The sequence below is a fragment of the Chrysemys picta genome, chromosome 1, assembly GCF_011386835.1.
Source record: "Chrysemys picta bellii isolate R12L10 chromosome 1, ASM1138683v2, whole genome shotgun sequence".
NCBI classification, from domain to species: domain Eukaryota; kingdom Metazoa; phylum Chordata; order Testudines; family Emydidae; genus Chrysemys; species Chrysemys picta.
The window spans coordinates 73,244,211-73,263,428 of record NC_088791.1 but is presented as its reverse complement, the minus strand read 5'-3'; the positions used below and the strand labels follow the sequence as shown (position 1 = coordinate 73,263,428).

The 19,218-nt window shown below is 40.7% G+C and overlaps 1 protein-coding gene across 16 annotated transcripts in view; it reads left to right on the top strand.

The window, feature by feature from the left end:
* PPP1R12A (protein phosphatase 1 regulatory subunit 12A) overlaps nucleotides 1-19,218 on the top strand; it is a 207,838-nt gene that overhangs the window by 171,290 nt on the left and 17,330 nt on the right. For 11 of the 16 annotated variants that reach the window (XM_005308497.5, XM_005308496.5, XM_065559544.1 and 8 more), the window contains 5 exons: nucleotides 736-801; nucleotides 12,705-12,721; nucleotides 14,384-14,525; nucleotides 15,759-15,863; nucleotides 17,140-17,187. In XM_005308497.5, coding sequence (XP_005308554.2) covers nucleotides 736-801; nucleotides 12,705-12,721; nucleotides 14,384-14,525; nucleotides 15,759-15,863; nucleotides 17,140-17,187 — 378 coding nt within the window. Of the gene's footprint in view, nucleotides 1-735; nucleotides 812-12,704; nucleotides 12,722-14,383; nucleotides 14,526-15,758; nucleotides 15,864-17,139; nucleotides 17,188-19,218 lie in introns of all 16 variants that reach the window. The other 5 variants (XR_010591071.1, XR_010591073.1, XR_010591076.1 and 2 more) reach the window with 1 other exon arrangement.

Below are 19,218 nucleotides of genomic sequence, written 5' to 3'. Positions count from 1 at the left end.
ATTTATAATTGAAAGTAATTAAGATAAGTGAATTCAGAGCAAATTAACAAGAAGGCCTATACTCCCAATGGTGGGATTGGTTGCCTTTTCCTTTTACTTCTAAAAATAAGTGTTTAAATGTCACTGTTGGAAAGTGTTTCCTTATGCTAACTGTATAATCCCACTTTCTTCCATTATATAGTAGTCTAGTACTGAAAATATCTACTTGTTCAATGTTTCTGCCATTTTGTTTTGTTAAACAGAACAAAGCCATCCAGGAATGTTATGGGGTACTTTTGGAGAAATTCTTGTCCTTCTGTTTGCTTCTGTTGCTCTTATACAAAATAGATTTAATTCAAATAAACTCTGGACAAATCTACACTACAGAGTTACATTGGCACAGCTGTACCGATGCAACTGCACCATTGTAGCACATTTAGGGAAGACGTACACCGACAGGAGAGCACTCTCCCATCGGCATAATTACTCCACCTCTGCAAGAGGCAGAAGCTATGTCGGTGGAAGAGCATCTCCCGCCGACATAGCACTGGTGTGGACAGTGCTTAGGCTGCTGTAACTTGTGCCTCTCAGAGGGGTGTCTTTTTCACACCCCTGAGGAATGTAAGTTACATCAACTTAAGCTGTAATGTAGATCAGCCCTCTGTCTTGAATTTTGACCTTAGAAATATAAAATGTTTAAAAACTCTCAATAGCATTTCAAAAGTTTACTATTTTTATTACTATTATTTTCTCCAGAGTGATGAAAATGAACAGGAACACCAGTCTGATTCAGAAGAAGGAACAAATAAGAAAGAAACCCAGGTAATGTTGGGTATTTTTAATTCAGTTGTGATCTCTTGAGACAGATTTTGTGTTTTAATTTTCTTTCATTGCAATTAGATTTGGTTATAAGAACACATCTGATGGGGTATCTTTTGAATCATGGCATGTTTCAATACCAGTTCCTTTGCAGTTTTGTATGTGAAAGATGTCTTCTAGCTTATAAATGAACTACAGGCTTTAATGATCATTTTTAATATATTTTAATAGTGGTTGTTTGAGTATTACCTCCCCCTTCCTTGCATTCTAAGTATAGATAAGTAGAATTTGTTGTAAATGTTGATATTATTTCTAACTGATACTTAGGCTGGTACTTGAGGGAATTCTTAGTTCTTCTTTGAGTGCTTGGTCATGTCCATTCCATATTAGGTGTGTGTGCTCGCCACATGCACCGGTACCGGAAGTTTTCCCCTCAGCATTATCAGGACTGGACTGGCTCTGGCGCCCTCTGGAGTGGTGCCCGCATGGCGTGGTATAAGGTGCGCCACCAGCTCCCCTCACCCTCAGTTCCTTCTTGCCACCAGTGATGGTGCTGGAACATCTGCTGCTTCGGCTAGCATTGATTCCTTCTCTGTTCTTGCAAATTTAGAAATTCTATAAAATAGTTATACATAGTAGTTTTCTTAGTTATCCTTAGTAGTAGTTCTCAAACTCTTCGTTAGTCCCAAACGGGACCCAGCCAGGGGTCGGGGCATGCCCCGGTACCCAGGCTTTAAGCCCTGCGATCGCTGCAAACGGCCTATGCCTGTCAGTGACCCACAGACCAGCTGCCTAAGGTGCTTAGGCAAGGGACACATAAGTGACAAGTGCTATATCTGCAAGCCCTTCAAACCTAGGATGAGGAGGGAGCATGATATCCATTTGAAAGTGCTCCTAATGGAGTCACACTCACTCCAGCACCGGAGCAGCGGTCCGACTCCGCACCGTGGCCTCCGTGTGCAGTGCTCCCTTGGCGCCATCCACGAGCTGGCACCGGTATCCCTCCATGGCTCAGGTCAAGAAGCTGAAAAAGACTGTGAGGAGAAGATCTCCCACCTCCCGCAAGGGAAAGGAGAGGTCAGGGAGCAAGCCAAGACTCATGCTGGGCATCTCTACATCCCCCTCGGGAAGTCTAAAGTTGAGCTGTGCAGCCCATCCCATGCCTTGCCTGTGACTCTGGATAGCGGTGTAGGCCCCGACCAGCTTCAGGTGCCGTCGATGCACAAAGCTCTTCAAGCAGCTCAGGAGATCCTGACACTCCTGGTGCCGCCCTCACCAGCTTCTGTGGTACCCCGGTCTTGGGGAAAACCCGCATTGGAGCCTATGTGTGTGTCCCCTCCCTGCCTCAGCGGTACCATTCCCCATAAGAGGGGCGTTCCAACAACATTCGCTCGCCTGCAGCTGACATGCCTCAGGACGGGAGAGGCAGGCTCAGCAGAGCCTCTTCAGTCCCCGCACCGGGGTCACTGATCGAGGGACTCGAGGCTTACCTCGCTGGTAGATTGGTGCAGACCCTTTGAGGCACACACCGCCTGGCAAGAACTCCGGGATCGGCCCCGACCATCTTCAGGGGCCCAGGATGGATCAGGCACAAGAGACCACAGATCATTGGGCCATCATCGCCGGTCTCCAAAAAGGAAGGTCGCCCTTCTCAGGATGATCCTCCTGGCAACCGGCTCATAGTAGGTCCCGGTCGATTAGCATGAGGCATGGATGGCCGGGTATCCGACGCAGATTCCCTGCAACAATGGCTGGGGATGATCTAGTCCCAGTCCAGAGACCCTCTGGAAAAGATGGTTACCATTCCCCAGGCAATTCTTACCTTGCTACGATGGTGGACCAACCGCAGGACAGTCCTGGAGGGGATTCCGTTTGACAGCCCCCTCACTCCATTGAGATGGTGTCGGATGCCTCAGACCTCGGCTGGGGTGCACATATCGGCGACCTCCAGACATGGGAGATGTAGTCCCTGGAGGATGCGCGGTTACACATAAACGTCAAAGAGCTCCGAGCAGTCCAGCTGGCATGAGGAGTCTTCCTGCCCCACCTGTCAGGCAAGATGGTACGAGTCCTGATGGGACCACACAGCCTCGACATTCTACATCAACAGGCAAGGTGGAGTGTGCTCGTCAGCTCTGTAAGAAGGCCCCTCCCTGGCCCCTGCCCAACCACCCGGACCTGCTGTCACAGGACCATGGCCAGCTCCTAGAGCCCCAACCTCGAGTCCCTCCACCTCTTGGCGTGGATACTGCGTGTTTGAACCCGGAGGAACAGACCTGTACAGAAGGAGTCCAACAGGTCCTCCTGGGGAGTAGGAAGCCCTCAACCAGACTGACTTACCTGGCCAAGTGGACGAGGTTTTCCCGCTGGGTGTCAGAGCGTGGCTTCTTTCCCTTGCATTCTTCCATATAGGCTGTCCTGGACTACCTGCTCCATTTGAGGAACCAGGGCCTGGCACACTCTTCCATTAGAGAGCATCTAGCGGACATCTCCGCTTTTCACCCGCCGATCCACGGACAGACGGTGTTTTCCCATGACATGATGGTCAGATTCTTGGGAGGGCTCGAGAGACTCTTCCCATAGGTACGGACTCCTGTCCCACAGTGGGATCTTAACTTGGTCCTCTCTAGGCTCACCGGCCTGCCGTTTGAGCCGCTGGGTTCCTGTTCCCTTTCCCATCTGTCATAGAAGGTCGCGTTCCTGGTGGTGGTGACGTCGGCAAGACGGGTCTCTGAAATTAAAGTCTTGACCTCAGAACCTCCATACACGGTCGTCTAAGGTTCAGTTGCGGCCCCACCTAGCCTTCCTACCAAAGGTGGTCTCCACCTTCCATATGAACCAGGACATCTTCCTCACAGTGTTCTGTCCCAAACCACACAAGACCAATGAAGAGAGGCGTCTTCATGCCCTGGACGTCCGGAGGGCCTTGGCTTTTTACTTAGAATGTACCAAGCCTTTCCAAAAATCGACTCAACTCACCCAGTTTCCTTACAGAGGATTTCCAATTGGATTACCTAGTGCATAAGCACCTGTTATGACCTGGCGGGGGTTCCACGCTGCTGATTGTCAGAGCCCACTCGACAAGGGTGCAGGCATCTTCGATGGCCTTCCTGGCAAACATACCTCTCCAGGACATCTGTAGAGCCGCAGCATCGTCCTCTGTTCACATGTTTACTCTCTCTTGCTGCTTTTGTGTCTTTTCTATAAGCCTAATGGATTGTGTGTTCATATTTCCTTTCTCCTTCATCAGTCTCCAGTGCAGATTCTTTGTTGCCCTCGGATCTGTCATTATTCTTTCATGTTGCTACATTGAGCATTGCATTACTTCTTCCTTATTTCTTTCTGTGGAATTGTAGTCTGATATGTGATTATGGTAATTTTGAAGGAGTTATGGGAATGTAGAGCCAAAGCAATATATAAATTTGGGCTTGATTTACTATTGTAAGTCCTTTGACACATGCAAAGCTATGTGGATGCTAACTTGAGGGATTTCATTAATGAACTTCTCAAATAAAGCTACACACTCTACCACTACTAAATGTTGTCCAGAACCTAATTTTTACATGGGATTGGACTAGCTGAATACCATGCTCCTTGTCCATTAAAGAAGTAGTGGTGGGCTGAGTTCTTGCTTTTCCAAATGATGCTGCCTCCAGCTGAACCACTTCAGCATTGCGCACAATACAGTAGCCAGGTAGTGTACGCAAGTTGAGAAACAGATACCTGCGTAAAGCAAATCCCGACAAGGGGTGGGAATAATAATTTTTAAGAAAGCAAAAGGAATATTTGATACAACGAGCCAGAAGAAGGGGGTGGGGGGAAAAGCTAATCAGGCTAGAAACTATATTACTTGTCAGATGCAGGCATGAAATGCTTCCTTCAGAAAAGCAGATTCCAGTATCAGAGTTGCAGGAGAACTAGTTGAAAACTGAGCCGCCTTGCTGAAGGGAGGAAAATGTTCACCATAGCATAAACTATAGTATAGAACGCCAACATGCTTCATTACTCTCTTTTTAGATTTGTTGATAGCTTGACCACTTTAATGCCTTGTAGGCTGGGAATTTCCCTGCAGCTTCTTAGCTAGGAATTGCATTGTTTTGGAAAACTTGAGTACAACTGGTGTGGATGAATGAAAAAGCTTTTTGCATTCTATTCAGAAAGCTTATACTTGCACCTTTTGGGGGGGGAAATGAATGAATGTGGTTTTGTTCATATTTGTTCTGTACATAACACTGATATTTGAGGCAGAGGTGTAATCACTTTAGTAGTTGTAAAGCTTTAAACATATGAAGCTATCACACTGAGACTTATCATTTGCCATTAGAGCTTCTTAAAATGCTGTTTCAGTCTCCAGTTCTGGGTCATTTAACTTTGAATGTTCATAACTTCAAAGTTATTTAAACTATTTTCTTCAAACATGACTTGTCTGAATGTTGAGTACTGAGTTGTAGGTAGGGTTGTATAAGAAATTCTAGCTGGTATTACTACAAACTGTATTTTTATTAATAATTTATGTAATGGCAAAGATAATAGTTTAAGACATATGCATGAGAGTTGGAGGCAGAGTTAAGGTTGATTTTGAAGCTTACCTCTCATTTCCTGGCATATGATTGCTTGATTTCTCAATCTTACCATTAACACGTGTTTTTTGTATGAATAGACTAGAAGCCAAAGGAGTAAATGGGGCTCCATTCATGTATTCTGTAATTCTGTAGCCACAGAATTTGCTGCATATTCCATGGCCTGTCACAGAAATGGGCTCCAGTGTCCAGTCTTTCATTTTTTAAAAATTGTTTCTATCTCTTATGGTTGTGGAGAACACCTTGAAAATATTAACCAGTTATAAATTTTTGCACTGTCATATTACTGAGTTTGCAGACCGCTTAAAATAATAGCTCTGAAAATGTGTGAGTTCTCTTCTCCAACAGCTGTACCTCCAGTTTACAGTTATGCTTTGTTTATACAAACATCTGGTATATCATAATCAGAAAATATGGGGACAGCATGAAAATGGGTTTAATATCAAAATAAATAATACAGGGCTATTAAAAATCTACATTTTCAAATATTTTCAAATATTTTCAAATATAATTGAAGCTAATGTGCCTGATGCAGCCAGAGTTCTGTAGAATTCAGGTCCATTTTACCAGAGAATACATTGGGTTTGGGGTGTAATTGCTTTGAACTTGTGAAAGTGCTTTTAGTTTGCATCTTGTTCAAAACATTAACTCCACATTTTATATTTGTGTTTCAAAATATTGTGAAAATTCTGCTGCTTCTTTCTTACCTCCGTTCCCAGGATTTCCAATGCTGATGTGGGCCTAGAGTTCTGACAGTCTTTTACAATTCAGTTCCATTGTAAGGCTAAGCAGATTTCAAGTCTCTTGTTCCTCCAGTTAAATAGCAACCATTCTATTAACAATAATTTCTCATATTTGAATCTGAAATCTTAAACTAGTAACTAAATATTTTGTGATGATTTTTGGCCATCTCTAAAGAAATGAGATTAGAAAATGTTTTGAATACTGACTTTTGATTGATATGCAGTCTACTCCTAAATTCCATGACAAGAAGTGAAATCTCAGCTTCCTTTCAAATGGTTCTAAGTACTGCACATTCTGTGAAATAATCGTAAACTCTCTGTTGTGTGTGGTTCTTAGAGAGAAACTGAAAAACTCCTGCCTCCAAGGCACCTGTGCACAATTGTTGTGAATACCTACTGTCCCAAGCACAAAATTTACTTGCCCACCATTTACTGTGATGATTAATATTGGAAAAACTGATTTTTTGCTCACTTCTGCATACCCAAACCACCAGCCCCAATAACTCATACAGGTTATGGGGCAAATAAAAATTCATAACATGTTTTTGAAAATATTTAAATACAGTTTGGAATAATGTATTGATTTTTGCTGCTTATTTTACATATTGGTCAGAAAATAAAAATCATTTGAGATAATGAAGTTCTCTGTTACTCCCTTAAGTGGTGCTGCTGTTGCTTTCATTGCCTAGTGAAGTTACAAGCCAGAGATAGAAGATAGCAGCTAAAAAGTTCTGACAGCCTTGGCGGTAACTCAAAAATTTAAACTGAAGGGAAGAGGTCAAGAACAAGTCTTGCAGATGCCACAAAGAAAGTTGAAATAGACAGAATGGTTTCTGGCATGAAATCTGTAAGGAACCTGACAAATGAGTTAAATATTTTCCAACATCAGAGGTCTTTGAAAAGTTGTTTATAATAAGTCTTCAGTCTATGCTTTGATGTTCCCTGTACAGAACTGCATTTTCACTAGTTAGCTGATCATTCATCCCTATTTTTTTTAAAAAAGAAAAGAAGTCAAACAGCAGTAACCGTTTATAACTTGAAGGTCATCATAATATAATTTTACTTCAGCTGTTTTGTGCCAAGAGCAAGGATTTCCCAATCCAAATTCAAAATACCTTGCTACTTATCGGAAATCTGTGCTCTCACAAGGAAGATAAACTTAGACCCACTCAAGAAATAAAGATAAATTGTTAAGTAAACTGGGGGGGAGTGAGGGAAACTTGTCTGCAAATGGTTCTGCAATACCTCCATTCTGAAAAATTAAAGGTCTTTCATTGAAGCCCTATATTTAATTACAATATACCAGTACTGTTCACTGCTCTCTCTACTCACTTCCTGAATTGGTATCCCTTTGTAGTCTCAATTTCAAGATGAATTGTCTTCCAGACCAATGCATTCCATCGATGTAGCATTGTGCTAGAGAAATGCTACAGGTTGATTACCAATAGTTTCTATTCTTCTAAATGTCAGGTTCTAGAAACCCTTATCTTAAGTTGGTTTGAATTCTGAGTAGGGATTGAGAGAGGGGTTAGGAAGCAGTACTGCTTGTAAGACAGGGCTCACTGAAAATACGCACATCCATTTTCTGCACTGGTGAATCAGATCTGGTTTGTGTGAATAAAAACCAAGGAAAGATTGCAAAATTTTGTCCAAATTGATCATTTGTCATATCACTAGCAATGAAATCTTTTCACAACTAGGATGAATTTCAAGGAGGAAGGTGACAAAATAATTTAACTACTAGAAGTTACTTCAGTAGTTAAGTTGCCATAAGCACTAATTTTAAAATGTGCATTCCAGAGCAATACCACCGAACAGCTCACACTGTTGCCTCCAGACATGCCTGAATGACATGGTTCGTTGCTGGTTGCTGTAGAGGAGGCATTTACTTTAGCGATGTGTTGTTTCATTGTGCTCAGGTAATCTTCAGCAATTAGTCTGTTCTCTATCTTTTTACTAATTAGATTGTACTTCAGAATTTAATTTGGTCTTGTAAATTGCAAACCATGTCTTCGTCTTATTATTTTGGGATAGCTATTTGGCTTTTTAGCAAAAATAATGCTCAAAAATTGGAATGTTAGAACCTGATTTGATAGAACTGGAATGTTGGCCAGGACACTTGACAAAGATTAAAGGCCTCACAGAACTGCCAACTCTCATGATAATATTGCAAGTCTGATGTTAGGTGTTATTTAAAAGTTTTCATTTCACAAACTGTTGTCACACTTTCATTACTTTCAATAGAATTGAAGCCAGGTTGCCATCATTCAGATGACCAGTGTTTCCCTAGGTTTTTGCACATTGAAATGAGGCTACTATTATTTCAATTGACCAGCCCTCATTCTCATTATGTATGGAACAGGAAGGAGACAGTGAGGGAACAGGCGATATAAGGATGGTGGTGATGGGAATAATTAAGAGGGATCAAGGGAATGCTGGAGGACAGACTGTGAGAAAGGGTAACAGGAACAAGGTAATATTGGAGGGCAGGCATGGATTATGTAAGGGGCAGAGTTCAATGTGGAGGATAGAAGATGGCAAGAGCAGGCATGGAGAATGGGAGAGTGGTGAAAGCTTTGAGAGGGAGATATGGAAGACAGACAGAGAAGGAAAGAAAGACAGATCTCCCACCTCAGAGAGGCTAAAATTTTGTCACGGAATCCTGCTTCAGCTTCAGGGCTGTGGGGCAAGAGCTGTCAGCCAGCGGGGGCGCTAGGGGGTGGCCTGGAGCTCCTGGGCGGCCTGGAGCTCCTGGGCTGCGGGGACACCCCCACACTCTAAGATGCTGCTGGCAGCAGTGGGGACCCCGCGCTCTCAGCCACTGTGGGTGTGGGGTACCCTGGAGCCCCTAGCAGCAGTGGATGCTGGACCCTCCTCCCTTCCCATTTTGTCATAGTTATTTTTAATAAAAGTCAGTGACAGATCAGGGACTTCTGTGAATTTTTGGTTATTGCCTGTGACCTGTCTGATATTTAATAAAAATAACTGTGACAAAATCTTAGCCTTAATTATGAGGGAATGACAGATCGATCACCACCTAGCAGTCAGAGGGAGGCTTGCCCTTCTGTTTTTGTATTTTCACATGCAAATTGGATATAAGGGTATTCATAGACTGAAAGGTCAGAAGGGACAATCATGATCATCATCTGATCTCCTGCAGGCCACAGAACCTTACCAACTCCTCAAATAGACCCCTAACCTCTGACTGAGTTACTGAAGTCCTCAAATCATGATTTAAAGACTCCAAGTTACAGAGAATCCACCATTTACACTAGTTTAAACCTGCAAGTGACCCGTGCCCCATGCTGCAGAGGAAACTGAAAACTCCCCCAGGGTCTCAGCCAATCTGACTTGGGGGAAAATTCCTTCCCAACCCCAAATATGATGATCAGTTAGACCCTGAGCATGTGGGCAAGACCCAACAGCTAGACACCTGGGAAAGAATTCTCTGTATTAACTCAGAGCCCTCCCCATCTAGTGTCCCATCTTCAGCAGTTGGGGATTTTTGCTATTGGCAGTTGCTGATGGGCCACATGCCATCGTATGCTCAAAAATCTCCAGACAGGCAAAACGCAGATGTAATTTATTTTTAAAGTCTTGTGATGGTTAAGCCAACACCACAGTAATGAATAAAGTATAAGAATTAAAATAGAATAGAATGTTGTTTTTTGAGTACTGAGTCGTAACTTTTGGAAGCTTGAGGTTGCCAATATTAGGATAACAAATGTCACTGGATATTTAAATTCCACCTGGGCAGACACCAAAGATTGACACAAGTGACTTTGATTTAATACTGCACTCCAGTCGTGCTTTTCAGCTTTCAAATCGTGTGTGTGGCAGTTTTATAAAAACTGCTCAGTAACAACAGCGACTCAGGATATGATTAATGCACATATGTTCCCATTTTATTTTCTTTACTGATAGTTGTCCTAAGGGTCAACAAGACTTCTATGGTGACTCAATACATGTTTTCATAGGATTGTGTGTGTGTGTGTGTGTGTGTGTGTGTGTGTGTGTGTATTTATTTATATAGCCCCAGTAGTGTGAATGGTGTTTAGAGATAAGCATTATTGTTACTTGCATAGATGGGAAAAAATGAAGCAGTGTAACTAACAATGCACAAACAATAATGGAAAATTTATGGATAAAATTAGGCACCAGACTCTGTTCAGTTTTGTGAATGCATTAGGAACACAGACTGACAACTGAAAATTTGCTACGGCATTCAAGCAGTCTCGTGTGTGATGTGAATGTTCTCAGATACCTGTGTTGGAAACTTCTCACCAAAACTCGCTTTATGCAGAATTCTTTGAAAAACCTTCTGAATGCTGCAGGTGTTTCTTCCTGAGCTCCCATTTCCCTTCTAGTCCTAAAATGCCAGTGTTCAGGGGGTTAATACGATCTTCTAGAAGTATTTATTAAATGCAGAATATTTTTGGTTGAGGCGGAAAAACTTTGAAAGGGAGCAAGAGGCGAAAATAATAAGGAATGTTAATATAAAGGTAGCAACAACAACAATCCTTTCCTGGTTGGGGATGGAGGGCAATGTTTGGTCAAACTGCATGGGGAGTGCACTGCCCCAGCAGTGAGGAGGAGGGAGAAGAGGGCATGCCTGAGAAATGCTTCCTCCACTGTGGGTGAGCAGGTGGGATGTTAGCTGGATCAGAAAAAAGGATGCTCTTCCCCCGGGGGGTGATGGTAGAATGTGCATTCCCAAAGATGCTAGATGCCACTCCTTTTCCTTGGGTTCTTGCATCCTGTTGGTAGACTGGGGAGAAAGAGTAGGAGCTGATTTTTCCTCCCCAAACAATTGAAACTTTTCCCCCAGGCTTCAAGACTCCCTTGTCTCTCCAGCTGCCCTACTCCTACCTGTAGTTCTAGATAGGGGACTGTTTCCAGGATGCAGTGGGTCTTACTGATCACCTGGGTTTTGGGATCAGGAAGAAATTTTTTCTTATTGGGCCAAATTAGACACGGGTCAGATGCGTTATTTGCTTTCCTCGCAGCACTGTGGAGATGCAGTTGGGATAACAAATAGAATTTGGAATTCTAATATTAAGAGATAATATGGGTATGGGTAGTTTGTTGCAAATGAGGCCAATGCAGATAAAAGCTAAAAGGACCAGCTCCCAGACCATGTGCTTGTAAGGAGATGGGAAGGCCAGAATTCTTTGCAGACCAAGCTTTTCTCTCCTCTCCCCTCTTCCCCCCCATCACCCTTGGTACCCTTTATAGCTCCCTGAGTCCTGGCATTAGGCTGCAGGGTCTGCCCTGGGTTATTGGTTATGTAGGGAGAACTGCAACTCTACACTGAACCCTGGTTTTTGAGGTGGGTGGTCATGTTCCACCTCCAACCAATGTTAATAAAGTTGCAGCCTATTGCTTAAAATCCATTCCAGTGTGTCTCTCATGCAGAAGGGTTTAAAATCTCTGACTTAGAAACAGAGTGGAGTCTTCAGAAGAGCCCAGCGTTAGCCTAACTTCACTCCCACTGAAACTAATGGGAGTATTACTATTGAATTTAGTGGGAGTAGAGTTAGGTCAATGCTAGCACTGTTGAATATCCCAGAGGGGAAGAGGAAACATGAGGTATTTGGATTTTTTTTGTTTTGCTCCTTACAGGACAACAAACAATCCAGCCCTTTCAGAAATTCCCTCATACGTCATAAAGCTGTAAAAAAGGAAACAAAATCAAGTCTTAAGCAGCCTAGTAGATAAACATAGCTGGGAATGTGCAGGTAGCATTATAGTCATGAGAAAGAGCCTGCATTCATAAAACAATACAATTATATTGATCATTCAAAGGAAAAATAATGGAGAACTACAAGTTCTATAGTGTTTAAGTGCATTCCCGCACATACAATTCTATAATTAATTTTAATTAAATTTGGTTCTTGACCCAACATGTGAGACTTTCCTGTGTCTGCAAACTCCTCTGTAATTTGGGAGTTAATTACTCTTTTGTATATGATCTTAAATTGAGTAGCTGTGTACAAAAGGTTTCATTTTGCTACATATTGTTGGGGCAGCAGTTCAGATTCCCCACCCAGTTTAATCCTGTTTAACAGTAATGCCAATATTTTTCTAGCTTGCCACTGAATGTTGTTCAGGATGGTATGTAGTGACTCGGACAGTTGAGCTCTTAAAATACTGCTCTCCAATTAAAAAATAAAAAAGGGTAGGAGGAAGAGGATTGGAGGTGGACACAATCCTTGTCTCTTATTTAATAACTTTGCCAAATGGCAGAGAAACTGAGGAAACTGAAGAATACATACTTCTAAAACTATTCTAACGTTTCAGATAATACTAAAATCTAAGCCTTCTAATAAGTTTGTACTAACTTGTTTGCAAAACATTTTTCTGGCAAATACTTTCTAACACGTTTCCTCTTTGTTGATAGCCATAACAAAATGAAGCTGTACATGGTGTTCAGATAACGAATGGTTGAATAGCATTCAGCTTTCTCCTGTGTTTTAACGCAACTCTGCCACGCTACATTTATTCGCGGATATGTTGAATATTATATTTAATGAATGTACAAATATCAATTTGTCCTAATGGTTTTTTTCCTTCTCTTTTCCAGAGTGATAGTCTTTCACGGTATGTGTTTGATTTAAACAAATCATTTATTTATAAAACAGAAACCTTTTTGACTCATATTCTATTTTTTAAGTTCTTAATTTACAAATCCTGCTTTGCTCTCAGTAGTTGGTTAGGTTAAGCTCTGAAAAAATGTTAATGCTGTAAAGGTTTAGTATGTTTTATATAGAATATAGTAATGAAGCCATAGGATTGACTTTTTACACATTCAGGCAGGTGGGAGATTAGAGGTGACCCGAAGATATGTCCAAAATGTTGTTTTGGTTATGTGCTGAAGTATTTATTTATACTGCACCTAAAATATGCTAGGTACTTCACAGAACATAATCGATCCAGACTGTGTCCCATGCAGTTTACAATGCAAAGCTAAGATTTTCATAAACTGTCTCAATTTTTGGATACCCAGTTTGAGACCCTATAAGGGGCTTCACGTTCAGAAAGTGCTGCCTCCTCTGAAAATCAGGCTTCTTGAAGTTTTCTCAAGATGTTTACCTGTCAGAGAGAAACAAATCCTGCATTCCTTACTCCTAATAATGTGCATTTCTAGATGTTCCTTATGTACAAAAACATTTCTTAAGTAACAATAAATGTATGCGAATATGACTTGGCTTTTGGCAAGCTAGTGCCATTGCTCTTGATCGGTGGGTTGATACTGAATATGGAGCATTCTGCGGTGTCACGCTCAATGGGGAAGCAAAGTAGGCTGCATTCAGTAGACCTGAAATGCAAAGTCATTGAACATTAGAAATAGGCTGAAAATGCCACTTAACTCATTCATTTGGAGGATTTAATCTTAAAGAAGTAATATTACAAAAATCCTGAACTATTAAGTCTTTTATTTGCAGTTAACTCTTTTAAAAGAAACCTGCAAAGGAAAAAATGGGTGTGTACTCATTGTAACAGCTTTGATAAATGGCCTGAAAAACTTCTTTAAAAATAAATAGACAAAAACAATCTACTTTTTTTAAAAACATTAAGAAGTCAGGTCCTGTCTGTGCTAGAAACCTCTGTGTTAAATGAGGACGTTACAACAGCTGAACCATGCAAGTTGAGCAATGGGAAGGGGAACAGATTTTTGGTCAGATTGTTTAAAGCCGTTTGGATTTTTGTGTGGGTGTTAATATCTATTTTACTTCAGTGACTAATATTGACTAAAAGAAGCCTTTGTTAAAGGAGCCATGCTGCTTCTGGATAGGTAGCTGAGCTCACAAATAATATCCTGGAGAATTCCCTGAAGTCCTCCAGTAAAACTGGGAAGACCAGACTCGACTTGGCAGATCTTTTTGAGGTTAAAAATAAAACCGAAAAAATAATTCAGTGCTTATAAAAGATGCATAAGCAAAGAAAAGTTCTTTTAAAAAATCTTGACAAGGTAGTCTTCAGAATCATGCAACAATGTCTTGAAGGAATGTATTTTAATTCAAAAGAAATGTTGACATAGAAGGCTAATGTTTGCACTCCCTAAGCCGTACTTGACAGTCAGAAAACCTGTTTTCATTTTAAATAAATCTTAGTGTTGAGTGGAAGAAAGAAAACTTTAAAAACTGTTTCCACCAGTTAGAGAGGGGATAGGAGATAATGGTTTGAAAAAACTAAGTATGCTTGATACACTGCACCAGGTTAGCAATGTTATGAAAATAATAAACTTTTCTTCTTTTAAAGATACGATACAGGATCAATCAGCACATCATCAGGCGATCGTTATGATTCACTGCTGGGGCGGTCTGGGTCACAGAGTTACTTTGAAGAACGAAAACCATATTGTAGTAGGCTAGAAAAAGAAGATGCAACTGACTTTAAAAAGGTATCTGGGCCAGTAGTTCTGATATTAAAATAAACTATTATGTGCGGTCTCCCCCCCCCCCCCCAAATTCTGTCCTGAAGTAATCGGATTACTTGCATTAAGTCCCAAATCTTGCCTCAGTCTAAGGCCTGGTCTATACTACTGGGGTAAGTCGACCTAAGTTACGCAACTCCAGCTACGTGAATAACATAGCTGGGGTTGACATAGCTTAGGTCGATTTACTGCGGTGTCTACACCGCACTGGGTTGACGGGAGAAACTCTCCCTTCGACTTCCTTACGCTTCTCATTCCAGTGGAGTACCAGAGTCGACAGGAGAGTGATCAGCAGGCGATTTAGGGGGTCTTCACTAGACCCACTAAATCGACCCCCAGTGCATCAATCGCCGCAGCGGTGATCCCCAGTAAGTGTAGACGTACCCTAAGTAACTCAACTTGGAACTCCACAGAGGCAAAGGGGAAGAATCGTATCCACTTCCCTGGCTATATAGTAGCTTCTGGCCCTTGCATTCACCTCTGCAAGAGAAGAGGAAGGTCCAGGGGAGCCAAATGCTGTTTGAATGACACCACATACCACTACCTTGGTCCTTGTGTTGTTAGAATTGCTTGACATCTATAATGGAGCCTTTTATTTGGTGCACTTGCTAGTACAATGTAAAATCGAGTCTTGTTGAAAACTAGAAGAAACTTGTGAAGAAATGAGCAACTGTTCAACTTATTGTCAATGAGAGATTTTTTTTCAGAAGAAAAATGTTTCCAATTGTTTTCTGTATTATGGAACTATAAGGTAAAATTATCACACATTTCGTTTTGTCTGTAATATAAAAGACAAAAGTTTCTCCTTTCAGGGAATTTAAACATTTTACGTGTGGAAGCTAGAATTTTCAAATACTACTACTTACAATACTTTTGTCACCCTTATGAAATTGTACTGTATAATTCAATAAGGGATAAGCTAGTAATATTCTTAAGAAAATGCCCTAAAAACTAGTTGAAATGATATTGTTTCTGCAGGTGTGTTTGAGCCATTCAGTGGTGGGAATATAGTTCTCTATTAAGTTGGTTCAGAACACACACCGAAAAGTACTGTTCTGTTCTATAGAACCTCTGAGTATAAATTTATTCGTTCTTTTCATACAATTAAATCAAGTTTTAGAAGAATGTAGCCCCTTATACATTAAGTAATGCAACCAAAAGAGATGCATATTTCTTAAACCTGTCTAAATTTTCTCTTAGCTTTACGAACAGATTCTAACTGAAAATGAAAAGCTGAAAGCACAGTTACATGATACCAACATGGAGCTGACGGATCTTAAACTACAGTTGGAAAAGGCCACTCAGGTTTGTATTCACACACAAAGCAAAGTCTCTGGCTGGTAAAATGGGTAACAAACCAGAAAATCCTGGAAATAGAATTCACATTTTTTTCAGGTGTTGGCTTTACCTTCTCTTTTTCTAAAAGAATGGGGTTAAGTACTGCAACTGCCCTTGTTGCTGGAGATGAGGGAAGGCCAGATGGGTCTGGTCGCCTAATGCAAGTGTTAATTGTTAAGGAATCAATGATTCTTGCCGGCATATATCTAACTAATTTCACTGCAGGGAGGAAGGCGTAAAAACAGAGAAAATGAGTCCACATTGTTGAATTATGTTTATGTTCAAAGTATCAATGTTTAACTTATGAACTGATTGACTTATAAACTTGATGGCAGGTTTACAGACTGCCATGCTGTCACTGGCTGATTAGACATCCTGTCTTGTGGTTAAAGAGCAAATAGTGCAACTCTAAATAGGTGCAGATAACTGCTCTCAAATAACAATGTGGCATATGGTGATATCACATCTGTAGATTAATAGTAGGTTTCTTGTTAAAAACTATTGTAGAAAGAATTGATAAATAAATATCTGTACCCAGTATACATCACTGTAGTATCTAAGGGCTTGTCTACACTACTGCTTAAGTTGATGTAACTTACCTCGCACAGGAGTGTGAAAAATTTCCCCCTCTTCCCCCGAGCGATGGAAGTTGCATTGACTTAAAGCGGTGTCCATACCACTGTTATGTTGGCAGGAGACGCTCTCCTGGCAACATAGCTTCCGCCTCTGATTGCGATGGAGTAATTAAGCCGACGGGAGAGTGCTCTCCCGTAAGCATAGCATGTCTTCAGCACTACAGCAGCTGCGCCAATGTAGCGCAGTAGCATAGACTAGCCCTAAGCATCTCAAAAACATCAATGAAATCATTGATGTAACACCCTTAATGGTAAGGATGTATTAACTTACTTTTCCAAGGTCACAGAGGACATCTGTGACTGAGCCAGGAACAAACTCCGTTCACTTTTATACCATTCCAGAACCTTAACTACAACACTGTCTCTCAGAATATAGGTATTAAAGAGTTTCCTGGGCATGAGATTAAATACTATGTAAAATTGTATGATTTGATTTCAGGAATACAAAAAAGCTTTTATTTAATTCTTTGACTTTTGACTTTTCTTTGACTGTTAAGACCATGAAGAGTTAAAATATTGATTTTTATTTTTTTTATTGTTTGCCTCCTATATTTTATATTGTTTTTCCACCATAAATCCCAAATTTAATTATTAACATTGTATTTCAGAGACAAGAGAGATTTGCTGACAGGTCACTCTTGGAAATGGAAAAAAGGGTAAGTTTCTGCAAAAGATCTAGTGGATACTTTAGTTTGTTTCGTTTTGTTTTCCAAACCCCAGGGTGGATGTATTTTATTGAACTGATTCTTATGATTTAGATGTTCGGTTTGTAGGATGCAAAGTGGCAATAAATGTAAGGTAGCATTATAGGCAGTAATACTTCTTTTAATAAGTTGTCCTCAAACTGTCAATTATATTAGAGAGACAAGGTGGGTGAGCTGTGTGTGTGTGTATCACAGCTCTGTTCTACCTTGTATTTAACTGTGATGCTCAGAGTATCTTTCCCAGACCTGAAGAAGGGCTCTGTGTGGCTCAAAAGTCTGTCTTTCACCAACCAAAGTTGGTCCATTAAAAGCTATTACCCCACCCACCTTTTCTCTCTCATATTCTGGAACCAACATGGCTGCAATAACACTGCATACAATACTCTAAGTTAATTATATGTAATATAACCACACATGTGGTGGTGATGTAGTAAGTTGCACCATTGACTTCCACTTCTGTACTCTGCTTGTTAAACAGTTTTCCCCAGAATTATGTCTAACATTCCATATCTCTAAGCGGCTTCAAACAGCTTCATTAAAAAAAAAAAAAAATCTTAAAACTTTCTCCTCGTTTACTTAGGATCTGATGTCTTGGAACTTTCCAGGGTGAAAAGCAAGTACGGGGTGTCTCATTGGAATCTCCTTTTATCATCAGTAATAATGCTGATACCACTTTGGGGGAGGGGAGAAGAAGAAAATTGATGGGGGTATTTTTTGTTTTTTTTTAAACTGGCAGAGAGGATCTGTTTGAAGCTGTGCAAAGGCTGGGAATTTTAGTAGTCCTAAAGGAGATGGATTGGTAGGCAGAGTGAAGATGAGGTTGTTGAAAATACAGATCACTCACATTCTGTGAGAGATAATATGTATATTTGTAAACAAATGTATATGTAAGCAATAAGACACAGGGTTTAAAATTATGGTCATACTGAACTTTATGTATGACATAAACTTTTAATTTTGTGTCTGCATTTCCATTATAGACTCATTTTTTCAAAGCTAATAACTTAGCTGTAAAAATTTCCTTTGAACAAAAGTTTGGCTCTTCTCGAGCAACTTTTTTTTTTAAAAACGCCAAATTCATGTAAATGGTTTTTAAGCTGTTTTTAAGGTATAAAAAGAAGAGTAGTGAGGGGAGGATTTTTTGTAGTGTTAGTTTCGTTATTGTTAAAGTAAATTATTTATATTGGAATATTATATGAATCCCTTAAACTTCCCTTTTGCCCTCTGCCACCTAAACAAAAACCAGACCAAAAAAACCCCAAGCCAACCCTGCGCTATATATAGTTTTAATAGTATACAGGAGTACTAGATCTAGAAGTTTAACAGGAATTATTGCAGATTAAGAAGCCACTTCTAGTTCTACAAATCTTACCAATGATAAAATAAAAATGTACTTGTTAGTTATGGTGGGGAACCAGGGAGGTGCAGAAATGCTCAGCAGCACTAACTGACTGAAATTCCACTATGGTAATTTAGTGAATGAATAATGCATAAGGAAAATAAGGCTCCTGAAAGCATGCAGAGATGAAGACGGCTTTCCTTACTGTTGCATTCATTCATTACTGCTTCCTCTCCAGATAGCTCTAACAGTTTGTCTGCACCTTCTGTCCCTCAATTCTTTTGACCCCTAAGGTAGCTCTCATCTTTTTCTCTGGGTAGTGAGAATCACCTGCTTTAACGGGCATTTCCTTTGCCACTGTGGTCACACAAGTGGAATTTATTGCTTTTAATTATGTATATCATAGGTGTAATGGTGCCCATTTTTTAATAGGCGTTGCAATTTATTTACATGTGTAATACATGATACTCTTGTATTTCAGTAGCAAAATTCCTGCTTTGCTCTCAGTTTCTAAAATAGGCCATTGTATTAAGAAACTTAGTGACACTATGGCCTGGTCTACACTGGGGGGTGGGGGGGATCGATCTAAGTTACGCAACTTCAGCTACGTGAATAATGTAGCTGAAGTCGACATACTTAGACCT